This window comes from Anomaloglossus baeobatrachus, chromosome 5 (genome assembly GCF_048569485.1).
Source record: "Anomaloglossus baeobatrachus isolate aAnoBae1 chromosome 5, aAnoBae1.hap1, whole genome shotgun sequence".
NCBI classification, from domain to species: Eukaryota; Metazoa; Chordata; class Amphibia; order Anura; family Aromobatidae; genus Anomaloglossus; species Anomaloglossus baeobatrachus.
Genome location: NC_134357.1, coordinates 202,215,705 through 202,237,251, shown reverse-complemented (window position 1 = coordinate 202,237,251; position 21,547 = coordinate 202,215,705). Strand labels below are relative to the sequence as shown.

At 44.7% G+C, this 21,547-nt stretch overlaps 1 protein-coding gene across 2 annotated transcripts in view; it reads right to left on the bottom strand.

Moving 5' to 3' along the window:
• Window positions 1–1,427: 1,427 nt before the first annotated feature.
• The window catches only part of LOC142311054 (dual specificity protein phosphatase 13A-like), a 177,878-nt gene continuing 157,758 nt past the window's right edge, over window positions 1,428–21,547 (bottom strand). The window contains exon 3 of one of the 2 annotated variants that reach the window (XM_075349098.1): window positions 1,428–2,375. In XM_075349098.1, the coding sequence (XP_075205213.1) occupies window positions 2,164–2,375 (212 nt within the window). In that variant the 3' untranslated portion in view covers window positions 1,428–2,163. The remainder of the gene's footprint in view (window positions 2,376–21,547) is intronic. The other variant, XM_075349097.1, reaches the window with a different exon arrangement.

The window sequence follows — 21,547 nt, the reverse complement described above, 5'->3', positions numbered from 1 at the left end:
TGTATATATTCTGTATGTAACCCCTTCTCATGTACAGCACCATAGAATTAATGGTGCTCTATAAATAATAATAATAATAATAATAATAATAAAAAATCCTGAAACTGCATAGTAAACCAGAGATCTACAAGTGTGCTTTCCCTCTCAGAAATCTATTGAGGGGAAAAAACAAATTATACCAGGAGAAAAAGTAGTAAATCAGATAGTAGTCCCTAAACCTGCGTTAATGTAAACAGTATGGGGAATAACAGAAACCAACGCGTTTCTTCTCTAGCTCTATATATGAGGTTCATCAGGGGTATCAATCCAAATTTCTCCACAAAAATATTTCACTATACATACATCAAGTCTGGTAAAAATATATAGTATGCAATAAAGGTTTATTGAAAGATATTGGTATATCTTGATATATTCTTGATATATATATCTCTTGATATATTTTGCAGATCAGTTGTAACTGATAGGATAGGGAATCAAATCGCTCCATATATGTTTAAAAGCTTGTAATCAATCTCGTGATAAATACATGATGCATGATGCATGATGTATCCAAATTGGGGCCAGGATCCTGTACCAAGAGTCATAGTTTTTGAACTCTTCATCCTGTAAATAAATATAAACAATACTATTCAGTGTTCATAATGGATCTACCAAAAACCACCATAGGCACAGATCAAAAATGGTCTGTCAGTATTTTGCCATACATGTGACCAATGTAAGAGCCATTTTTGTATTTTTCATGTGGACACTCTCACAGATCTTTTTTTTATTTTTTTTTTTCTAATAAAGATTATTGGTTTTAAGGATTTTTTTGTACTTTCTATGAATACTACTTAACAAATTAACTCTGCAATCATACACTGTGAAACAGAGTTCTAAATGTAGCTGGAAATGAGTCTGGATCTGAAACCCCATAAAGATGTCTTAAAATTGCTGTTGGGAGAAGGCATCCTTCAATTATGAGAGACGTGGAGTAGTTTGCAAAAGAAGAGTGGTCCAAAATTCCACGTGAGAGGTGTAAGAAGCTTGTTGAAGGTTGTAGAAAGCGATTGATTATAGTTATTTTTTCTAAAGGGTATCTGACCAAATAATAAGTTGAGAGTGCCTACAATTTTGTCCTGCCCACTTTAGGAGTTTTGTGTGAAATGATGTGCAGTTTCCCTTTTTTTTCCTCAGTTTTTTTTATTGTTCCAGTATACACAAAGGAAATAAACATGTTTATAACAAAATACGTGTAATTGAAATAATTTTCTAGGAGAAACACTTCATTTTCTGGAACAAATGGTAAATGCTTTTGTTTTGTATTGAGTTTCTATTTGTTCTTGGTAGGAGAGGACAGTGAATGAAGTCTAGTCAAAAATAAGACTACCGATGAAACTTCCAGTATGAAAATAAAAAAAATTGTTTAAAAGAACAGAGAGTCCTCAGTGGTTGATACCTTTTAATGGCTAACTGAAAAGATGGTAATAATTGCAAGCTTTCGAGACTACTCAGGTCTCTTCATCAGGCATGGTATAACACAAAATCTGAAGAGCCAGTATGAAAATAGAATTTTGTGCTTAATTTAACAGAAAAAATTGTAGCAACCAGAATCAAATTTTACCAAAAACTTTCAGAAATATTTGTGGTGATGATCTAAATACACATGTGGCCCGTTTCATAATTTGCGATTTATTAAAGTAACTTTTCTTTATTTGTCCTGGGATTTTTGCTTATGTTTTTTGAGACAAATTCTTCAAAATGATGCACAAAGTTCATGAATTTAGGACAAAAATTAAAAAATGTCTGCAACCAGTTTTTGTGACTTTTAGCACCAAAATTCATTAATCATTTATAAAAAAATACACCAAATTGAAAACTCTTCCTGAAAACATGCCAGGGAAAGAACTAAGATGTGCCCCCAAAAAAGTGACACTTGGTAAAAGTTGCATTTCATATATCTGTCTAAAACATCTGAATAAGCAAAGTTGTTGAGGTAAATCAAAAGAAAGACAACTTAAAAAGTTGCCTAAAATATATAGAGAATAAGGTGCAAATACAAAAGACACAAAAATGGAGCAAAGTACTCCAGAAAACTGAGAAAATGAAAATGATGAATCAGGCCTTGGATTCCTAAAGTAGGTGTCAGCTTCTCCCTCTCGGTATTTCTTAAAATGATTCATATTAAAGCATAGAGCATCTCCAAAATGTAGAATGCAATTCCATCTCAAGCTGTTGCAGCTGCTGCAGGAACCCACGATTGGGAGCAATCCAACGACGTTCAGAAACATGGCGAATGGCATCCGCGAGGGAGAACCCTTGGAAGATCATTAGGTAGGCGAGGATCAATGTAGCAGAGCGGCTTTTTCCCAGTACACAATGTACGAGAATTTTCCCTGTAGAGAAAAGTTAATATTTTTAATACATTTCTTTCCTTAGTTGAATTTCTTATGTAATCATACTTTTAAGTCCACTGAAAAATAAGAATTTATGAAGACAATTAGCCTCATCCAATATGGTAGTGTGAGCTTAATACCTGAGACGAAAACTGACCGTGGGATTAACTGTCCTAAGCCATCTATGTGGGCACGTAGGTGATAAGAAGCTGAATAAAATTATACCTTAATTTTTGCAATCCAATGTCTAATTCAATGTCTTATTGTGTAATTGAGCTATTAAGGTCTCTGAACGAGACATTGATCTCCCTGAGAATTTGCCTCCAGAGCTTATTTTATATGAAAGGAAGTGTTATCAGTCTGTGACATGTAGAGCAGCAGAGTGGGTTGTCAGTCACTACATGTCTCATACTGGTAAGGCCCTCTTTAATTTACAATAAGCTTTGGAGGCAAAGTCTGATATAACACCCTAGCCGCCTTTTCCCAGCACCACTGCACATGATTAGCACATCTGACCCATAATGAGAGATACTGTATGTAAACCATTTCTAGCAGCGCTGGGAAACTACACCTTCTCTGAAACACAGGAGCATTTCAGAGAAAAATCTAGCTGGTTGCAATCATTGCTACTACAGATCCTCTCTTCTCTTGGTGGCAGAGACCTCACCCTCTCTTGGATCTCTTCATACCTCTCCAACCGCACTTTTAGTGTCTCCCACTCCCACACAACCTCTTCATCCCGCTACCTCTGTGTTGGCATCCCTCAAGGCTCTGTCCTTGGACCTTTACTCTTTTCTATCTATACATTAGGCCTGGGCAACTCAAAGTCCCACGGCATCCAGTACCACCTTTATGCCGATGACACTCAGATCTACCTCTCTGGTCCAGATGTCACTTCTCTGCTGTCCACAATCCAGAGTCTATCAGCTATATCTTCCTTCTTTTCCTCTCGCTTCCTAAAGCTTAATGTGGCCAAAACTGAACTGATCATCTTTCCTCCATCTCACCTACACTCTCTACCTGATCTACCTATTACAATAAATAACATCACGCTCTCCCCAGCAAAGTTCGGTGCCTCGGAGTGACCTTTGACTCTGCCTTGTCCTTTATACCACACATCCAATCCCTGACCACCTCCTGCTGTCTTCAACTCAAAATATTTCCAGAATCCGCCCTTTCCTCAATTCCCAATCTACAAAAATGCTAGTGCATGTCCTCATAATATCCCGCCTCGACTACTGCAACATCCTCCTCTGTGGTCTCCCTGCTTACACGCTCGCCCCTCTTCAGTCCATCCTTAATTCTGCTGCCCGAATGATCCACTTCTCTCCTCAATACCACCCCGCTTCTCCTAAATGCAAACCCCTCCATTGGCTCCTAATCTTCCACCGTATCCAATTCAAACTACTAACACTGACCTACAAAGCCATCCATAATCTATCTCCTCCGTATATCTCTGAACTAATTTCTCACTACTCTCCAAAACGCAATCTCCGCTCCTCCTAAGATCTCCTTCTCTCCTCCTCTCTCATTTGCTCTTCACGCAACCGACTCAAAGACTTCTCCCGAGCATCCCCAGTCTCCTGGAACTCGCTGCCTCATCACGTCAGACTATCTACTACAATTGCAAACTTCAAACAGAACTTGAAAACTCATCTGTTCAGAAATGCCTATAACCTTCAATGACTTCACTGCTTCACCACCACCACCGTGCGGAGCTGCCGCCCCACCACCGTGTGGAGCTGCCGCCCAACCATCGTGCATAGCTGCCGCCCCACCATCGTGCATAGCTGCCGCCCAACCTACACCCCACCTACTGTCTCCTCCCCAATATCCTATAGAATGTAAGCCCGCAAGGGCAGGGCCCTCTTCCCTCTGTACTAGTCTGTCTATTGTAACTTGTATATGTATTCTGTATGTAACCCGCTTCTCATGTACAGCACCATGGAATCAATGGTGCTCTATAAATAAATAATAATAATAATAATAATAATAATGGCAACCATGCAATCAGGATCTGATTCTTGCTTCCCATGGTTAGGGCAGCTTCAATTAACTGACAGATTCCATCTAAGTCATTCTGCATCAAGCTATGCACTATGAAAAGAAGCTGTAAAAGCTAAACAGTTGAAATGTTTCATTAAACCCAATTGCAAAAATATATTCATATATTTAAATAGTAAATGTTGCTTCTATTCTAGAGGTCAGACTACTATCAAGCATTAGCCATACATTACTAACCATTGTGATCATTATTATTTAATATGGTACAAAGGCCATTTTAAATTTACAACTCCAATTCCAAAAAAGTTGGAACGCTGTGTAAAATTTATAGAAAACAAGAATGCAATGATTTGTAAATCTGAAATCGCCATATTTTATTTAAAGCAGAATATAGAGTGGATCAAAAGTTTAATTTTGGACATTTTTCCACTTTACTTCAAAATTGATGACAGCAACACATCTCAGAAGAGTTCAGCCTGGGCTATGTCTACCATTGTCTACACTGCATGTATACCAGCTTATGCTTTGGCTCATTTCTTTGGTTTTGTATTGATTCCTTGTAATTTGTGAAAACAGGGGTGTGCCCCCTCTTTTTGAGCCAGGAATTTCATTTATATAGCTTTCCATGGGCAGGTGTCCGAACTAATCAGACCCCGATCCTTTCTTAAATCCATCTACATTGAGGTTGTTTGACACTAGATGAGATTTTAAGACTAGAGTTAAGGACTATACCAATTGGGGTACATTTTGTTGCTGTGGGATGGCTTTTACACTGCTTTTTTAAAAATATAGTATTACTAAGTACTCAATGTTATTTATAATTACTATTTATACTTTTTAACTACTCACTCCAGGGTATGTGCTCATTTTGTTTCTATCTTAGGTTTTGCATGTCTACTATTGTGTAGCATCCCCTTCTCTTCTTATTGTGTCAGTCTGTAAATGGGAAGTGAGGAGACAATTGTTGGACTATGTGGTTTAGCATTGTCTTTCAGAAATATGATGAAATATTCAAGGCCTTCACTGAAATAGACAATGCCTGGATGGAGCATATGTTATTGTAAAACCTCAATATGATGCTAAGAATTAATGGTGCCTTTCATGTCTAAGCTGCCCATTCCATGAACACTAATACATCAGCTTGTGAGCTGTGCACTGATAACAAGCTTGATGGTCCTTCTCCTTTCAGTCTACAGTACACAGCATTTGTGTTTTCCATAAAGAATTTCATATTTTGATTAATCTGACCACAGAATAGTTTTCAAATTTGCCTCAATCTATTATAAATGAGCTTCGGCCCTGAGAATAATGAAGCTTTTCTAGACTGTTTATGATAAATGGCTTCTTTGCATAATAGAGCTTTAACTTGCATTTATGGATTGTACATAGAACTGTGTTCACAGAAAATGATTTCAGGAAATATCCCTGATCACATGAATTCATACGCACAACTGAATTGTGACTGCATCTAAAGGGAATCTGTCAGCATGCTTTTTCTACGTCATCTGAGAGTAACGAAGCTCTGAAATCAATGATGTATGACTTAGTTTACTGGGTGCAGTAATTCTGACACAATCAAAGTTTTTATATTTAGCATGTAGCATGGCCCACCCACACCAGGCTCTCTATGTACTTTTCTATAGACAGTGCAGTGCGAATCACAGAAAGGTCATGCTGGACTAGCTGACCTTTAGATGACTTAGCCCCGCAATAGTATTCGTCTGAAGCTAAAACAAACATTGCAGGTAAATAATTGCACATAGTGCGAAAAGAGATCCAACACTGAAACTTCTTTGTTAACTCCTACAATGTACTGCTGTAAGAAGGCAGCGCCAGGTCGCTCAGTCATTGCGCTCCTATTCTTAGGGATCCCTATGTGTGGGTATGATTCTGTATGGGGTGCTTTGCACTCCCTTGCCTTTCTGGAACTTCATTCCGCTTCCTGCACTCAGATGCTGAGACCACTGTGAAGAAATCATACCACACCAGGGTTTTTCTTAACCATACTCTCTTTACTGGTTTTTAACACATTTATGGCAGACATGGCAATCAACTTCCTTTCACCCTAGCTGGGGGAATACTTTCTCTCTTCACCTAAACTACCCAATATGGGTACAGCAGCCACCACCTGGTATTCTCTCACAATTTCCCTCACTGTTCTGACACAGTTTTTGGTACTTCCGGTCCATCTCCTTGTCCCTCTTCTCAATCCCTGTCTGTTCCACCCCCGGATGGCTTAACTGAGCCCTCTGGGGTGATCTGTAGATTCTGGACCTCCAGAGGTTGCCTCAGGTTCTGAGACTGGCCCTCCCGTCTTGGCCCTTGTCCTCTCCTGTTCCTGTTAGAAACCATTCTTCTCGACCCTAAAATGACCGATTTAAATATTCTTTCCCCTCTTCTCACTATCGTTAACCATATCTTATCTAAAACCATAGCTACAAGCTTACTACATTGTGTCCTGTATTTGCATTACCTAAAAGAGCAACATTTCTAACTTTATACTAAAGCCTAATACATATATTTTACAACTTTATATCAATAGCACATATACGTGAAATACAGGACAACCAGAGAAGACAGAGGGGAGGGGGTCGAGCATCTTCTATACGACCTCCAGATTACATAGAAAAAACCTGTTGACAGATTTCTTTTTATGCCACTGCATTGAGGGACCATAGATCACGAGCATCCATCATTGATCGTCAGCCTTGTCCCTTTGAATCTTTTGACTATATTATGTACTGTAGTTGATGGATATTCAAAGACTACAATTTAACAGTGAGGAACATTTTTCTGAAATTGTTCCACAGTTTTTAGATGCAGCTGTTCACAGATTGGTGAACCGCTGACCGTCTTTGCTTCTGAGAGTCTGTCTCTGAACCATGATCTTTTTATAGTCATGTGACTTAGTTAAGAATTGACTCTCCAGCTGTTTTTCATTACTACCACTTACTGTACTTCTCCAACCTTTTGATAAGCATGTGACTACTTTCTCGACATTTTTCAGCCATCAATTTCTAAATGAGTTAATTATGTCAAATCAATGAAAAACTGTGTAACATTTCACTTCTGATCTGTTCTGTTGTGAATAAAAAATGGCAATAAGAGATTTTCAAATCATGACATTTTTGTTTTTTGTGCAGTTTATACAGTATTCCGAATTTTTCGAACTGGGTTTGTAATTACAAGTAATTTTGATCGTAGTGATGATATTGGTTGCTGGTGCCATTATCTCATAATGTAAACCTAACAAGCCCAGAAAGAAAATGGGGTCAATTATTTTTTACTAAATGAAGTGTTGAATGTGGTACAATATCCTTGCATTAGTGATATTATGAATGCTAAGATAATAAATGAATTGTATAATCAGTGTGTTACGGGGGGCTGTCTGATAATAAAACCTAAAGGAGTAACAGACAGTCAGGGTCCACTGTGCAAAGACTCTGCTGCAGACTATGGCAGAGTGCAATACCTCTGTTAAACTTACAGAGGAATATAATTAGTAAGTAAGGCAATTCCTCCCTCACTTGGAGGGTGTGTGGAATGGTCTCTGTTAATAATCACAGAGACAAAGGCAGTGAGTGTGAAAGGTACCTACCTAGGTCCGTTCCTCTAGTGGTGCCAGGAAACGGACAGCAGCGTAAGCCGCACAAAGCTCCTACCTGCGTTCGCTCCACCAGTGTGTGAGGACACGAACCACTAGATATGGCACCTGCCTAGGTCCGATCTTCTAGTGGTGCAAAAGAGATGAACAGCAGCGTAAGCTGCACAAAGCTCCTACCTGCGTTCGCTCCACTAGTGTGCGAGGACACGAACCACTAGATATGGCAAATGCCTAGGTCCGCTCTTCAAGTGGTGCAAAAGAGACGGACAGCAGCATAAGCCACACAAAGCTCCTACCTCTGTTCGCTCCCCTAGTGTGCGAGGATACGAACAACTGCCAGACGCAGTATAAGGAACGTTACCATAGCGGCAACGTCCACCTACGAGTAGAATCACAAGGCCCAGCCAGACCATGTGCCTCAGGCACATGCCTATGTCCGCTCCCCTAAGAGGTAAGGATACGGACTGCAGCCGAAGCTGTAAGGTATAAGAACGCTACCCTGCCGGTAGGGCTCACCTAGCATAGACAGAGAGATGCCTAGAGGAACGTGCACAGAGCGTCTATTCTCATGCATGAACCAAGAGGACTGAGCGCCATGCGGCGTGCATCAGGGTCTTATATAGACTCTGTGCCTCATCCAAGATGGAGGACACCAGAGCCAATCCGCTGCCAGAACGACAGGAATGACGTCACGCTGGCCTATCACCGAGCAAAGCGTCACAAGCACATGACCAGCGACCCATCGGCATAGAAGGTGTCAGAGACATGTGACCACGTGTCACAAGCACATGACCAGCAGCCAATCGGCATAGAAGGTGTCAGAGACATGTGACCTTGTGTCAGCGATGATGTCACCCGCACATGTGCAATGGCTCCAAGATAGGACTTAGTCTCCAGCACTTGCACATGTGCAGTAGCAAGAAATCTGGACATAGACTCCAGTGCCACAGCAACCGTAACAGTACCTCCCCCTCAAGGGCCCCCCTCCTGGCGATGCAGGTAATCAGCAACTAAGTCGGGAGCATGGACAGCCTCCTCAGGCTCCCAAGAGCGATGTTCCGGGCCATAGCCCTCCCAATCTATCAAGAAGAACCTGCGCCCTCTAACCATCTTAGAACCAACTATGGCTCGTACCTCATAGCTAGAGCAAGAGGAATCAGAGGCAGGAGAATGCACTTCACGAGTGTGAGGTAAAATAGCCGGCTTTAGCAGTGAGACATGGAATTTGTCATGGATCCTAAGATGGACGGGTAACTTCAATTGGTAGACTACAGGATTTACCTGTCGAAGAACATCATAAGGACCCAGGAAGCGAGGAGCAAATTTGACAGAGCTCACTCTAAGTTTCACGTGTTTTGCAGAGAGCCACACAAAGTCCCCCGGAGAAAAGACAGGAGCTGGGCGACAAAACCGATCGGACACCGTCTTCATACGGTCCTTAGCTCCTTGGATCGACTCTTGAGTCCGATCCCAAACCTCTCTGGCATTAGTTGCCCAGTCGGCCACAAGAGGAGGAGGTGCAGCAGCGGGAAACGGTACCGGTGCCCTAGGGTGTTGCCCATTATTGAGTACGAATGGTGTCTGCCCAGTGGCCTCAGCCAGCGAATTGTTAAGGGCAAATTCTGCCCAGGGTAGGAGGGAGGACCAGTTATCGTGGTTCTCAGCAACAAAGTGTCGAAGGTATATAATCATGGATTGATTGGTACGCTCAACCAAACCATTGGTCTCCGGATGGTATGCCGAAGAGAGATTCAACTCAATTTGCAGAAGGCTACAAAGATCTCGCCAGAAACGGGAAGCAAATTGCGGGCCTCTATCACAAATGATACGATCTGGCATCCCGTGAAGCCTAAAGACATGCTTGAGGAATAGTTTGGCTAGTACCCTGGAAGATGGGATTCTCGATAACGGTACAAGATGAACCATCCGGGAGAAATGGTCTGTAATGACCCACACAAATCTATGTCCCTGTGAACATGGAAGATCACCCACAAAGTCCATGCCTACCACCTCCCATGGTCTATCTGGCACTGGTAAAGGATGCAAGAGCCCAGCCGGTCTCTGCCATAATGGACGGTTGCGAGCACATGAGTAGCAGGAACCGACATATCTCTTGACGTGGCTGGCTAAGTGTGGCCACCAATAGCACCTCTTCAGTAACTCTCGTGTCCGCCTAATACCAAAATGCCCACCCACCTTTGAGGTGTGGGCCCATGACAGTATATCATTCTGTCGATCAGGCGGAACAAAGGTCTTGCCCCGTGGGATTTGGTCTAACGTCACAGGGGAGAGCGTATGAAAAACCCTGGAGGGAAGGATAAGACGAGGTTCGTCAATCTCTTCCTGGGTAGAAACCATAGAGCGAGACAGGGCGTCTGCCTTGTTATTCTTACTCCCAGACAGATAGTTGATGGAGAAGTGAAAGCGGGAGAAAAACAAGGACCAGCGGGCTTGGCGAGGATTCAGACGCTGAGCGGTTTGTAAGTACGTCAGATTCTTATGGTCTGTATAGACCTGGAAAAGATGTTTCGCTCCTTCCAGCAAGTGATGCCACTTCTCCAAGGCTAATCTCAGAGCGAGCAGTTCCCTATCCCCAATGGTATAGTTTCTCTCTGCCGGTGAAAAGGTTTTAGCAAAGAAGAAACACGGCCTTTTTCTACCTGCACCTTTCTTTTGATACAAGACCGCACCAGCACCAACTGAAGAGGCATCAACCTCCAAGAGGAAGGGCTTATTCTCATCGGGTCTTTGAAGAACGGGAGCAGTTGAAAAGTGTCTTTTTACTGCCTCAAAAGCCTGAGATGTCTCAGTAGACCAGACTTTGGGATTAGCACCTTTCTTAGTCAAGGCCACCAAAGGGGCCACCAAAGTAGAGAAATGGGGTATGAACTGCCTGTAATAATTTATGATTTAGGATTTATGAATCCTAAGAAGCGTTGCACCGCCTTCAAGGAATGAGGTTCGGACCATTCCAGGACAGCAGAGAGCTTCGCAGGATCCATAGCCAGACCCTCTTGTGAGATAATGTAGCCCAAAAAAGGCAAGGATGACTGCTCGAATACACATTTTTCGAGTTTAGCAAACAATGAGTGCTCCCTTAAACGGGAAAGGACACGAACGACATCCTGACGATGAGTCTCCAGATCAGGAGAAAAAATCAGGATGTCATCCAGATACACCACTACAGAGGATAACAGTAAATCCCTGAACACATCGTTTACGAAGTCCTGAAATACTGCGGGTGCATTACATAAACCAAAAGGCATGACGAGGTATTCATAGTGACCGTCTCGGGTGTTAAAAGCGGTCTTCCATTCGTCACCCTCTCGAATTCGTACCAAGTTATACGCACCCAGCAGATCCAACTTCGTAAAAACCTGAGCTCCCCTCAGTCTGTCAAAGAGCTCCGAAATTAAAGGTAACGGGTATTTGTTCTTTATTGTGATTGCGTTGAGACCCCTGTAATCTATGCAGGGACGCAAATCACCCTCTTTCTTCCGAACAAAGAAAAACCCAGCTCCCGCGGGAGAGACAGACTTACGAATGAACCCCTTCTCTAAACTCTCTCTTATATAGGTCGACATGGCCTCAGACTCAGGTATCGACAGGGGGTAAACCCTGCCCTTAGGTGGAACCGAACCTGGGATAAGGTCTATGGCACAGTCATATACGGCCTATGGGGTGGAAGAACCTCAGCACCCTGTTTGGAGAACACGTCAGCGAAATCCAAATAGGGTGTAGGTATGGGAGAGAGATCAGTTGATGCAACTGCAACGACCTTAGGTGGTAAGGGAAGACATCGGGACTGAAATTTCGAACCCCAGCTAATAATGCTGTCGGACTCCCAGTCAATGTGAGGAGCATGAGTCCGAAGCCATGGGAGACCCAGAAGGACGTCGTCTATACCCTCAGGCAAAACAAGAAAAGAAATCTCCTCTATGTGACCCTGAGACAGGGAAAGGCGCAAGGGAACTGTCCTCAATGTAATAGAGTCAGACAACATAGTTCCATTAACAACACGGACAGGAATAGGCGCCTCTAACATGATAGAGGGAATATAGTGTCTCTTTACAAATCCTGAGGACACAAAAGTCCCGTCAGCTCCGGAATCCACAAAAGCCATAATAGGCCATGTATTCTCAGAGAATGAGAGCTGACCTGGGATACTACACTTAGAGGGTGCAGAAGACGTCTCTAGTAACCCCACTCTAATGGTTACTAGGCCTGGGAGTTTCCCTGACGGCTAGGACACTTGTTGGCATAGTGCCCAGCCTGACGACATACGTAACATATAGGAGGACCAGACTTGCGTAGTCTGGAGGACGTATGACCTAACTCCATAGGAGTGGGAGATGTTTCAGATGCTGAGGAAGATGGTAGTGGACCCTCAACAACTGGAATAGCCCGATGCTTAGGGCGTGAGGAAGAGACCTCGAGTCTACGTTCCCTATGGCGTACGTCGATCCTCGTTGCTACTGTGATCAAGTCTTCCAGAGAAGCAGGGACCTCACGAGTAGCAAGAGCATCCTTAACATAGCCTGCCAACCCTCTCCAGAAGATAGGAATCAACACCTTCTCTAGCCAATCTAGTTCTGCCACCAGAGTTCTAAAAGCAATGGCATAAGAACTAGTGGATAACGAACCCTGAGATAGATCTAACAGTTTCAGGGCCGCATCATGGGTAACCTGCGGACCCATGAATACCGCCTTAAGAGTAGAGTTGAGCGCGGTTCTAGGTTCATGGTTCTCCAGTTCGCTGCTCGAGTGATTTTGGGGCCTGTTCTAGATCGAACTAGAACTCGAGCTTTTTTGCAAAAGCTCGATAGTTGTAGATACGTTCGAGAGCGGTTCTAGCATCAAAAAAACAGCTAATTCCCAGCTGGCTTTCCGCTGTAATAGTGTAAGTCACTCTGTGACTCACACTATTATGAAATTTCAGTGTATAGTGTGCGGGAACAGCGCCTTCAGATCACTGCTGTATGGATAATGGCGATATTTCTTTTTTTCCCTTGTCTTCCTTCCCTAAGCGCGCGCGTGTAGTGGGGAGGGGCCAGCATGTCAGCCAATCCCAGACACACACACAGCTAAGTGGACTTTTAGCCAGAGAAGCAACGGCATGTGTGATAGGATGTCCATGTCACATGTCCATGCATTATAAAAACGAGTATCTGCCCGTCCGGACGCCATTATCTCTTCTGCGTCCTTGGCGCAGCTCCATCCTGAGTCCTATCGCCGATACTGCTGTATGCGCTCCATACACAGCGCTGGACAGCTTAGGGATAGCACTTTCTATCAGTCCTTTTAAGGGCTCGTACCGGCAGGGTCAGAGCCATAGGTGACAGGTCCTGAAAACAGAGACAGCATCTGTGTAGCTAAGGTCAGGGATTTTCTCGCTGCATTTCCCCATTAGGAGGGAATAGAAAGGCAGGCTTCCATTCCTCTACCCAGAGCCCCACAACCCTGGCACTGTACCCTCCTGTCCTCTGCACACTCCAACTCATTATAACTAAGCCATTATACTAGCAAACACTGAGTGTACCTAGTGTCATCCTAAACGTGGCTATTGGACTTCTGTATAGTCCCAGTAATGCACAGATATTTGCAGCACGTCTGCCTGCATTGCACACTCAAACTGATAGTTACTAAGCCATTATACTAGCAAACACTGAGTGTACCTAGTGGCATCCTAAACGTGGCTGTTGGACTTCTGTATAGTCCCAGTAGTGCACAGATATTTGCAGCACGTCTGCCTGCATTGAACACTCATACTCAGTATAACTAAGCCATTATACTAGCAAACACTGAGTGTACCTAGTGTCATCCTAAACGTGGCTATTGGACTTCTGTATAGTCCCACTAGTGCACAGATATTTGCAGCACCTCTGCCTGCATTGCACACTCCAACTCATCATAACTAAGCCATTATACTAGCAAACACTGAGTGTACCTAGTGTCATCCTAAACATGGCTATTGGACTTCTGTATAGTCCCACTAGTGCATAGATATTTGCAGCACCTCTGCCTGCATTGCACACTCCAACTCATTATAACTAAGCCATTATACTAGCAAACACTGAGTGTACCTAGTGTCATCCTAAACGTGGCTATTGGACTTCTGTATAGTGCCACTAGTGCACAGATATTTGCAGCACCTCTGCCTGCATTGCACACTCCAACTCATTATAACTAAGCCATTATACTAGCAAACACTGAGTGTACCTAGTGTCATCCTAAACGTGGCTATTGGACTTCTGTATAGTCCCACTAGTGCACAGATATTTGCAGCACCTCTGCCTGCATTGCACACTCCAACTCATTATAACTAAGCCATTATACTAGCAATTTATGCTGCCAGTTTAAGGGCCGTAGTTGCATTATCAGGGATATTTATTCTTTATTATTCTGCTGTTAATAAAGCTAGACCACCGCTGCAATCTAAACCACCTCTCAATTTTTACTACCACATTTTCAGTGCACAATCTTGTCGCAATCAACATGAGTGGCAAAATGACAGATGCTGGTGGAAAGGGGAAGAGGCGTGCTGGAAAAGGAAAAAAAGGGTTTGTCCGTGGGGAAGGTGGCAAAGCTCCATTATCATCTGCTGAAGATAGACCATCTACCAGCAAAAGTAAGATGTCTACTACTTACCGTGGACAATCCAATGTGCTCCCTTTTTTATGGACACGAACAACAGGAACAAAGGTAGATGATGGCCAAAAAAGGAAAATGCTTGAATGGATCTCAAGTGGTCCAACAAGTGCCCTCTCAGCCACTTCAAGTACCGCATCCAAAAAACACCAGTCCTCTGAGTTGTCATCCCAATCAAACTTGCTTTCTCCCAGCTCTGAAGTCTCCATCCGCCCTGCACAGTATGGTGGAACTGAGATGGCTGAGTCTGCAGAGCTGTTCAGTCACACTATAGCCTGGGAATCAGAGGTCTGCTCCCAAGCTACAGTGAGTACAGACCAGGAAATGGTCTGCAGTGATGCCCAGAACCTTTGTGACTCTGATTCAGGCCGTGAGGACCAAGTTTCTGAGCATAATGTTGACCCTTTGTCACAAACTGAAACACCTGTGGTTATAGACAATGAGGAACATACTGATGAAGATGAGACGCAGATACCCGATTGGGATGACAACTTAAATATTCGGTCAGGGCAAGAAGAGGCTCGGTCTGAGGGGGAGGGGAGTGCAAACACAACAATTGATGAGGAAGTTCTGCATCCCACCTACTGTCAACCCCCAGTCAGGCACTCGAGGAGGTCAATAGAGGCGGTGGAGGAGGATGCAACCGACGACGAAGTTACCTTGCGCCTTCCTGGACAGAGTCGGAGCACTGGTAGCACGTCTACAACTGCATCCTCAGCCACCACTCTGCCTCTGAGCACTAGTCGGGGGGGCTCAGCAGGTCGCATGCCCTCTAAGCCTTGCCTAGCCTGGTCCTTTTTTGACATAGAAAAAGATCGCCCAAATTATGTGATGTGTAAAATTTGTCGTGATTCTGTTAGTAGAGGTCAAAACCTCAGCAGTTTGACAACTTCTTCCATGAATCGTCACATGAATAAATATCATAGGTCCCGGTGGGAAGCTCACTGTGCTGCAATGCGGCCTAGCGGAGCGAACCATCCACGGCCTGCCCTTTCCAGTGCATCCGCGCGCTCTTCATCTTCTAGGACTGTGGGGACAGCTGTCACACCTGGTTTTCCACGCACAACTTCCACCACTGTAACCGCAACAGGCACTTTGCTTGGTAGGTCGTCAGTTGGTTTGGAAGGGGAAACAAGTGAGTGTGTACAGCTCTCTCAGACATCGATAGCACCAACGTTGGATGAAGGCAACATCATGTCTCCGCCTGCACTTTCCTCACACACCTGCATTTTTCCAGGGACACCCTACTCAACACCATCTACACACAGCAGCCAGATCTCTGTCCCTCAGATGTGGTCAAATAAAAGGCTATTTCCTGCGACCCGTGACAAAGCTAAGAGGTTGACTCTATCCCTCTGTAAGCTCTTGGCTACCGAAATGCTGCCTTTCCGCATAGTGGACACACAGGATTTTAGAGACCTTATGTCTGTTGCTGTGCCCCAGTACCAGATGCCTAGTCGCCACTACTTCTCTAAGAAAGGTGTGCCCGCGCTACACCAGCATGTCGCACACAACATCACCGCTTCCTTGAGAAACTCAGTGTGTGAACGGGTGCATTTCACCACCGATACTTGGACCAGTAAGCATGGACAGAGACGTTACATGTCGCTGACTGTGCACTGGGTAACTATGGTGATAGATGGTGAAGGGTCTGCTGCACAAGTCTTGCCGTCCCCACGACTTGTGTGTCAATCCTCTGTCTGTCCAAGTTCCGCCACTGCTTCTGCCTCCTCCACCTCATCTGGATCCTCCACCTCCGCCCCAAGCCTGCCTGGTCAGGCCACCAGCGTTCTCACTGCACAGAAGGAATCACGCACCCCTCATTACTATGCTGGCAGCAGAGCGCAACGGTATCAGGCGGTCTTTAGCTTGACATGTCTTGGGAATAGGAGTCACACAGCTGAGGAGTTGCGGTCAGCTCTGCGGTCAGAGTTTAATAAATGGTTGTCTCCACTCAACCTGCAGCCTGGTAAGGCCATGTGCGACAATGCTGCAAACCTGGGTGCGGCCCTTTGCCTGGGCAAGGTGACACACGTGCCTTGTATGGCTCACGTGTTGAACCTTGTCGTCCAGCAATTCTTAACACACTATCCCAGCCTAGATGGCCTTCTGACCAGGGCACGAAAACTGTCTGCTCACTTCCGCCGTTCAACCGCCGCAGCTGAGTGACTGGCATCTCTCCAGAAGTCTTTCGGCCTGCCGGTTCATCGCCTGAAATGCGATGTGGCGACACGCTGGAATTCGACTCTCCACATGTTACAGCGACTGTGGCAGCACCGCCGAGCCCTGGTGCAATACGTCATGACGTATAGCCTGGGCCAACGAGATGCAGAGGTGGGGCAGAGGCAGATCACCCTGATGGAGTGGTCTCAGATCAAGGACCTATGCACCCTTCTGCACAGTTTCGACATGGCGACTAATATGTTTAGCGCTGACAATGCCATTATCAGCATGACAATTCCAGTCATTTACATGCTGGAGCACACGCTAAACACTATTCGAAGTCAGGGGGTGGGACAACAGGAAGGGGAGGAACTACAGGAGGATTCATATGCGCAAGGGACAACAACATCACCAAGGTCCAGACGTTCATCATCACCAACGCAGCAGGCATGGGACCATGGGGGACAGGGATCAACAAGGGCGCATAGTAGCAGGCGAAATGTTGAGGAAGGTGCAGGAGAACATAAAGAAATGGAGGACGAACTGTCCATGGACATGGAAGACTCAGCAGATGAGGGAGACCTTGGTCAAATTTCAGTTGAAAGAGGTTGGGGGGAGATGTCAGAGGAAGAAAGAACGGTTAGCACCTCTATGCCACAAACACAGCGTGGACTTGGTCCGCATGGCTGCGCAAGACACATGAGTGCCTTCTTGTTGCACTACCTCCAACATGACCCTCGTATTGTCAAAATTAGAAGTGATGATGACTACTGGATTGCCACACTATTAGATCCCCGGTACAAGTCCAAATTTTGTGACATAATTCCAGCCATAGAAAGGGACGCATGTATGCAGGAGTATCAGCAGAAGCTGTTACTCGATCTTAGCTCGGCTTTTCCACCAAACAACCGTGCAGGTGCAGGGAGTGATTCTCCCAGTTGTAACTTGACAAACATGGGACGGTCTCGTCATCTTCAACAGTCTACCCGTACCAGTAGGACTGTATCTGGTGCTGGTAACAGCAATTTTATGGAATCTTTTCATAATTTTTTTAGACCCTCCTTTGCAAGGCCACCAGAGACAACAAGTCTGACACATAGTCAACGGCTGGAGAGGATGATACAGGAGTATCTCCAAATGAACATCGATGCCATGACTTTGCAAATGGAGCCTTGCTCCTTTTGGGCTTCAAATCTAGAAAAATGGCCAGAGCTCTCCAGTTACGCCTTGGAGATTTTGTCGTGTCCAGCTGCCAGCATTGTCTCTGAACGTGTCTTCAGTGCTGCTGGGTGTGTGCTGACAGATAAGCGCACGCGTCTGTCCAGTGACAATGTGAACAGACTGACGTTCATCAAAATGAACAAGTCATGGATCCAGAAGAAATTTACTACCCCTGTGTCATCCTGGGGAGAGTAAATGCTTTTGGATTTAGAATGTGCTTGATGCAAATCAAAACATCCTGTTTTCAACTAGGGCACAAGTGCTGCCACTGATAAGGTGTCTGTGTGGCCCAATTTTTTGAAAAAAGGGAGACTCCGCTTGGAGTAACCCTTGCGTGCTGTGTTTTTTAAAAATGATCCAAGATGAACAGAGCTGGGATCAGGAAAGACTTTGCTACCTACCCCGGTGTCATCCTGGGGACGGTTAAGAATAGCGTATTTCTGAATGTGCTTGATGCAAATCAAAACATCCTGTTTGCAACTAGGGCACAAGTGCTGCCACTGAATGGGTGGGTGTGTGTGGGGCACAATTTTTGGAAAAAAAGGGAGACTCCGCTTGGAGTAACCCTTGCTTGCTGTGTTTTTAAAAAGGAGCCAAGATGAACAGAGCTGGGATCAGGAAAGACTTTATCTACCTACCCCTGTGTCATGCTGGGGATGGTTAATTATGGCGTATTTTTGAATGTGCTTGATACAAATCTAGCTGTGAAGTGTACAACTAGGGCACAAGTGCTGCCACTAACTGGGTGGGTGTGTGTGGGGCCCAATTTTTGGAAAAAAAGGGAGACTCCGCTTGGAGTAACCCTTGCTTGCTGTGTTTTAAAAAAGGAGCCAAGATGAACAGAGCTGGGATCAGGAAAGACTTTATCTACCTACCCCGGTGTCATGCTGGGGACGGTTAATTATGGCATATTTTTGAATGTGCTTGATGCAAATCTAGCTGTGAAGTATACAACTGGGGCACAACTGCTGCCACTGAATGGGTGGTTGTGTTTGGGGCCCAATTTTTGGAAAAAAAGGGAGACTCCGCTTGGAGTAACCCTTGCTTGCTGTGTTTTTTTAAAAGGAGCCAAGATGAACAAGTCATGGTTCAGCTAAGACTTTATCTACCTACCCCGGTGTCATGCTGGGGACGGTTAATTATGGCGTATTTTTGAATGTGCTTGATGCAAATCTAGCTGTGAAGTGTACAACTGGGGCACAACTGCTGCCACTGAATGGGTGGGTGTGTGTGGGGCCCAATTCTCAGGAAAGACTTTGCTACCTACCCCGGTGTCATCCTGGGGACGGTAAAGTATGGCGTATTTTTGAATGTGCTTGATGCAAATCAAAACATCCTGTTTGCAACTAGGGCACAAGTGCTGCCACTGATAAGGTGTCGGTGTGGCCCAATTTTTGGAAAAAAAGGGAGACTCCGCTTGGAGTAACCCTTGCTTGCTGTGTTTTTTAAAAAGGAGCCAAGATGAACAGAGCTGGGATCAGGAAATACTTTATCTACCTACCCCGGTGTCATCCTGGGGACGGTTAAGAATAGCGTATTTTTGAATGTGCTTGATGCAAATCAAAACATCCTGTTTGCAGCTAGGGCATAAGTGCTGCCACTGAATGGGTGGGTGTGTGTGGGGCACAATTTTTGGAAAAAAAGGGAAACTCCGCTTGGAGTAACCCTTGCTTGCTGTGTTTTTTAAAAATGATCCAAGATGAACAGAGCTGGGATCAGGAAAGACTTTATCTACCTACCCCGATGTCATGCTGGGGACGGTTAATTATGGCGTATTTTTGAATGTGCTTGATGCAAATCTAGCTGTGAAGTGTACAACTAGGGCACAAGTGCTGCCACTGAATGGGTGGGTGTGCTTGGGGCCCAATTTTTGGAAAAAAAGGGAGACTCCGCTCGGAGTAACCCTTGCTTGCTGTGTTTTTTAAAAATGATCCAAGATGAACAGAGCTGGGATCAGGAAAGACTTTATCTACCTACCCCGGTGTCATGCTGGGGACGGTTAATTATGGCGTATTTTTGAATGTGCTTGATGCAAATCTAGCTGTGAAGTGTACAACTGGGGCACAACTGCTGCCACTGAATGGGTGGGTGTGTTTGGGGCCCAATTTTTGGAAAAAAAGGGAGACTCCGCTTGGAGTAACCCTTGCTTGCTGTGTTTTTTTAAAAGGAGCCAAGATGAACAAGTCATGGTTCAGCTAAGACTTTATCTACCTACCCCGGTGTCATGCTGGGGACGGTTAATTATGGCGTATTTTTGAATGTGCTTGATGCAAATCTAGCTGTGAAGTGTACAACTGGGGCACAACTGCTGCCACTGAATGGGTGGGTGTGTGTGGGGCCCAATTTTTGGAAAAAAAGGGAGACTCCGCTTGGAGTAACCCTTGCTTGCTGTGTTTTTTAAAAATGATCCAAGATGAACAGAGCTGGGATCAGGAAAGACTTTGCTACCTACCCCGGTGTCATCCTGGGGACAGTTAAGTATGGCGTATTTTTGAATGTGCTTGATGCAAATCAAAACATCCTGTTTGCAACTTGGTCACAAGTGCTGCCACTGATAAGGTGTCTGTGTGGCCCAATTTTTGGAAAAAAGGGAGACTCCGCTTGGAGTCACCTTGCGGTGTTTTACATGATTTTAGAAGGGCATGCTATGCCTATATCTGTGTCTCATCCTCTTTTTCCTCATAATGCTGTTTTGTTTTCACATGAGAATTTGTCCTTGTCACTTTCCCATGTGTTTGTGTTGTGTTGTGAGTTGTTTGTCACCTTTTGGACACCTTTGAGGGTGTTTTCTAGGTGTTTTTATGTGTTTGTGATTGCCTGCCATTGTTTCCTATGCAGTTCGAGTTCGGTTCGTCGAACGTTCGACGATCCGAACTCGAACGGGACCTCCGTTCGGCGAACCGACCTCGAGCCGAACTGCGACCGGTTCGCTCATCTCTACTTAAGAGCATCAAGAAAGTCTTGATGTCTCAGAGTAACCACATCAGAGCGCTCCCATAGGGGAGTCGCCCATTCTAAGGCTTTGTCCTGAAGTAAGGAGATGATAAAGCCTACTCTGGACCTCTCCGTAGAGAAGCGAGAAGAGTTGACCTCTAGGTGTATCTGACACTGACTAATGAAACCACGACATGATCTGGCATCGCCAGAATATCTGTTTGGCAGAGCAAGTCGAGGATCATGTGCAGATGTCACCATGGTCTGAGGTTTATCCTCTATACTCTTGAGCCGTGACTCAAGTACTTGTATGTAACGGTGTAACTGCTGATATTCTGCCGTAACTGCCAGACCCTTGGCTCAGTCCTAATGTTACGGGGGGCTGTCTGATAATAAAACCTAAAGGAGTAACAGACAGTCAGGGTCCACCGTGCAAAGACTCTGCTGCAGACTATGGCAGAGTACAATACCTCTGTTAAACTCACAGAGGAATATAATTAGTAAGTAAGGTAATTCCTCCCTTACTTGGAGGGTGTGTGGAATGGTCTCTGTTAATAATCACAGAGACAAAGGCAGTGAGTGTGAAATGGCACCTACC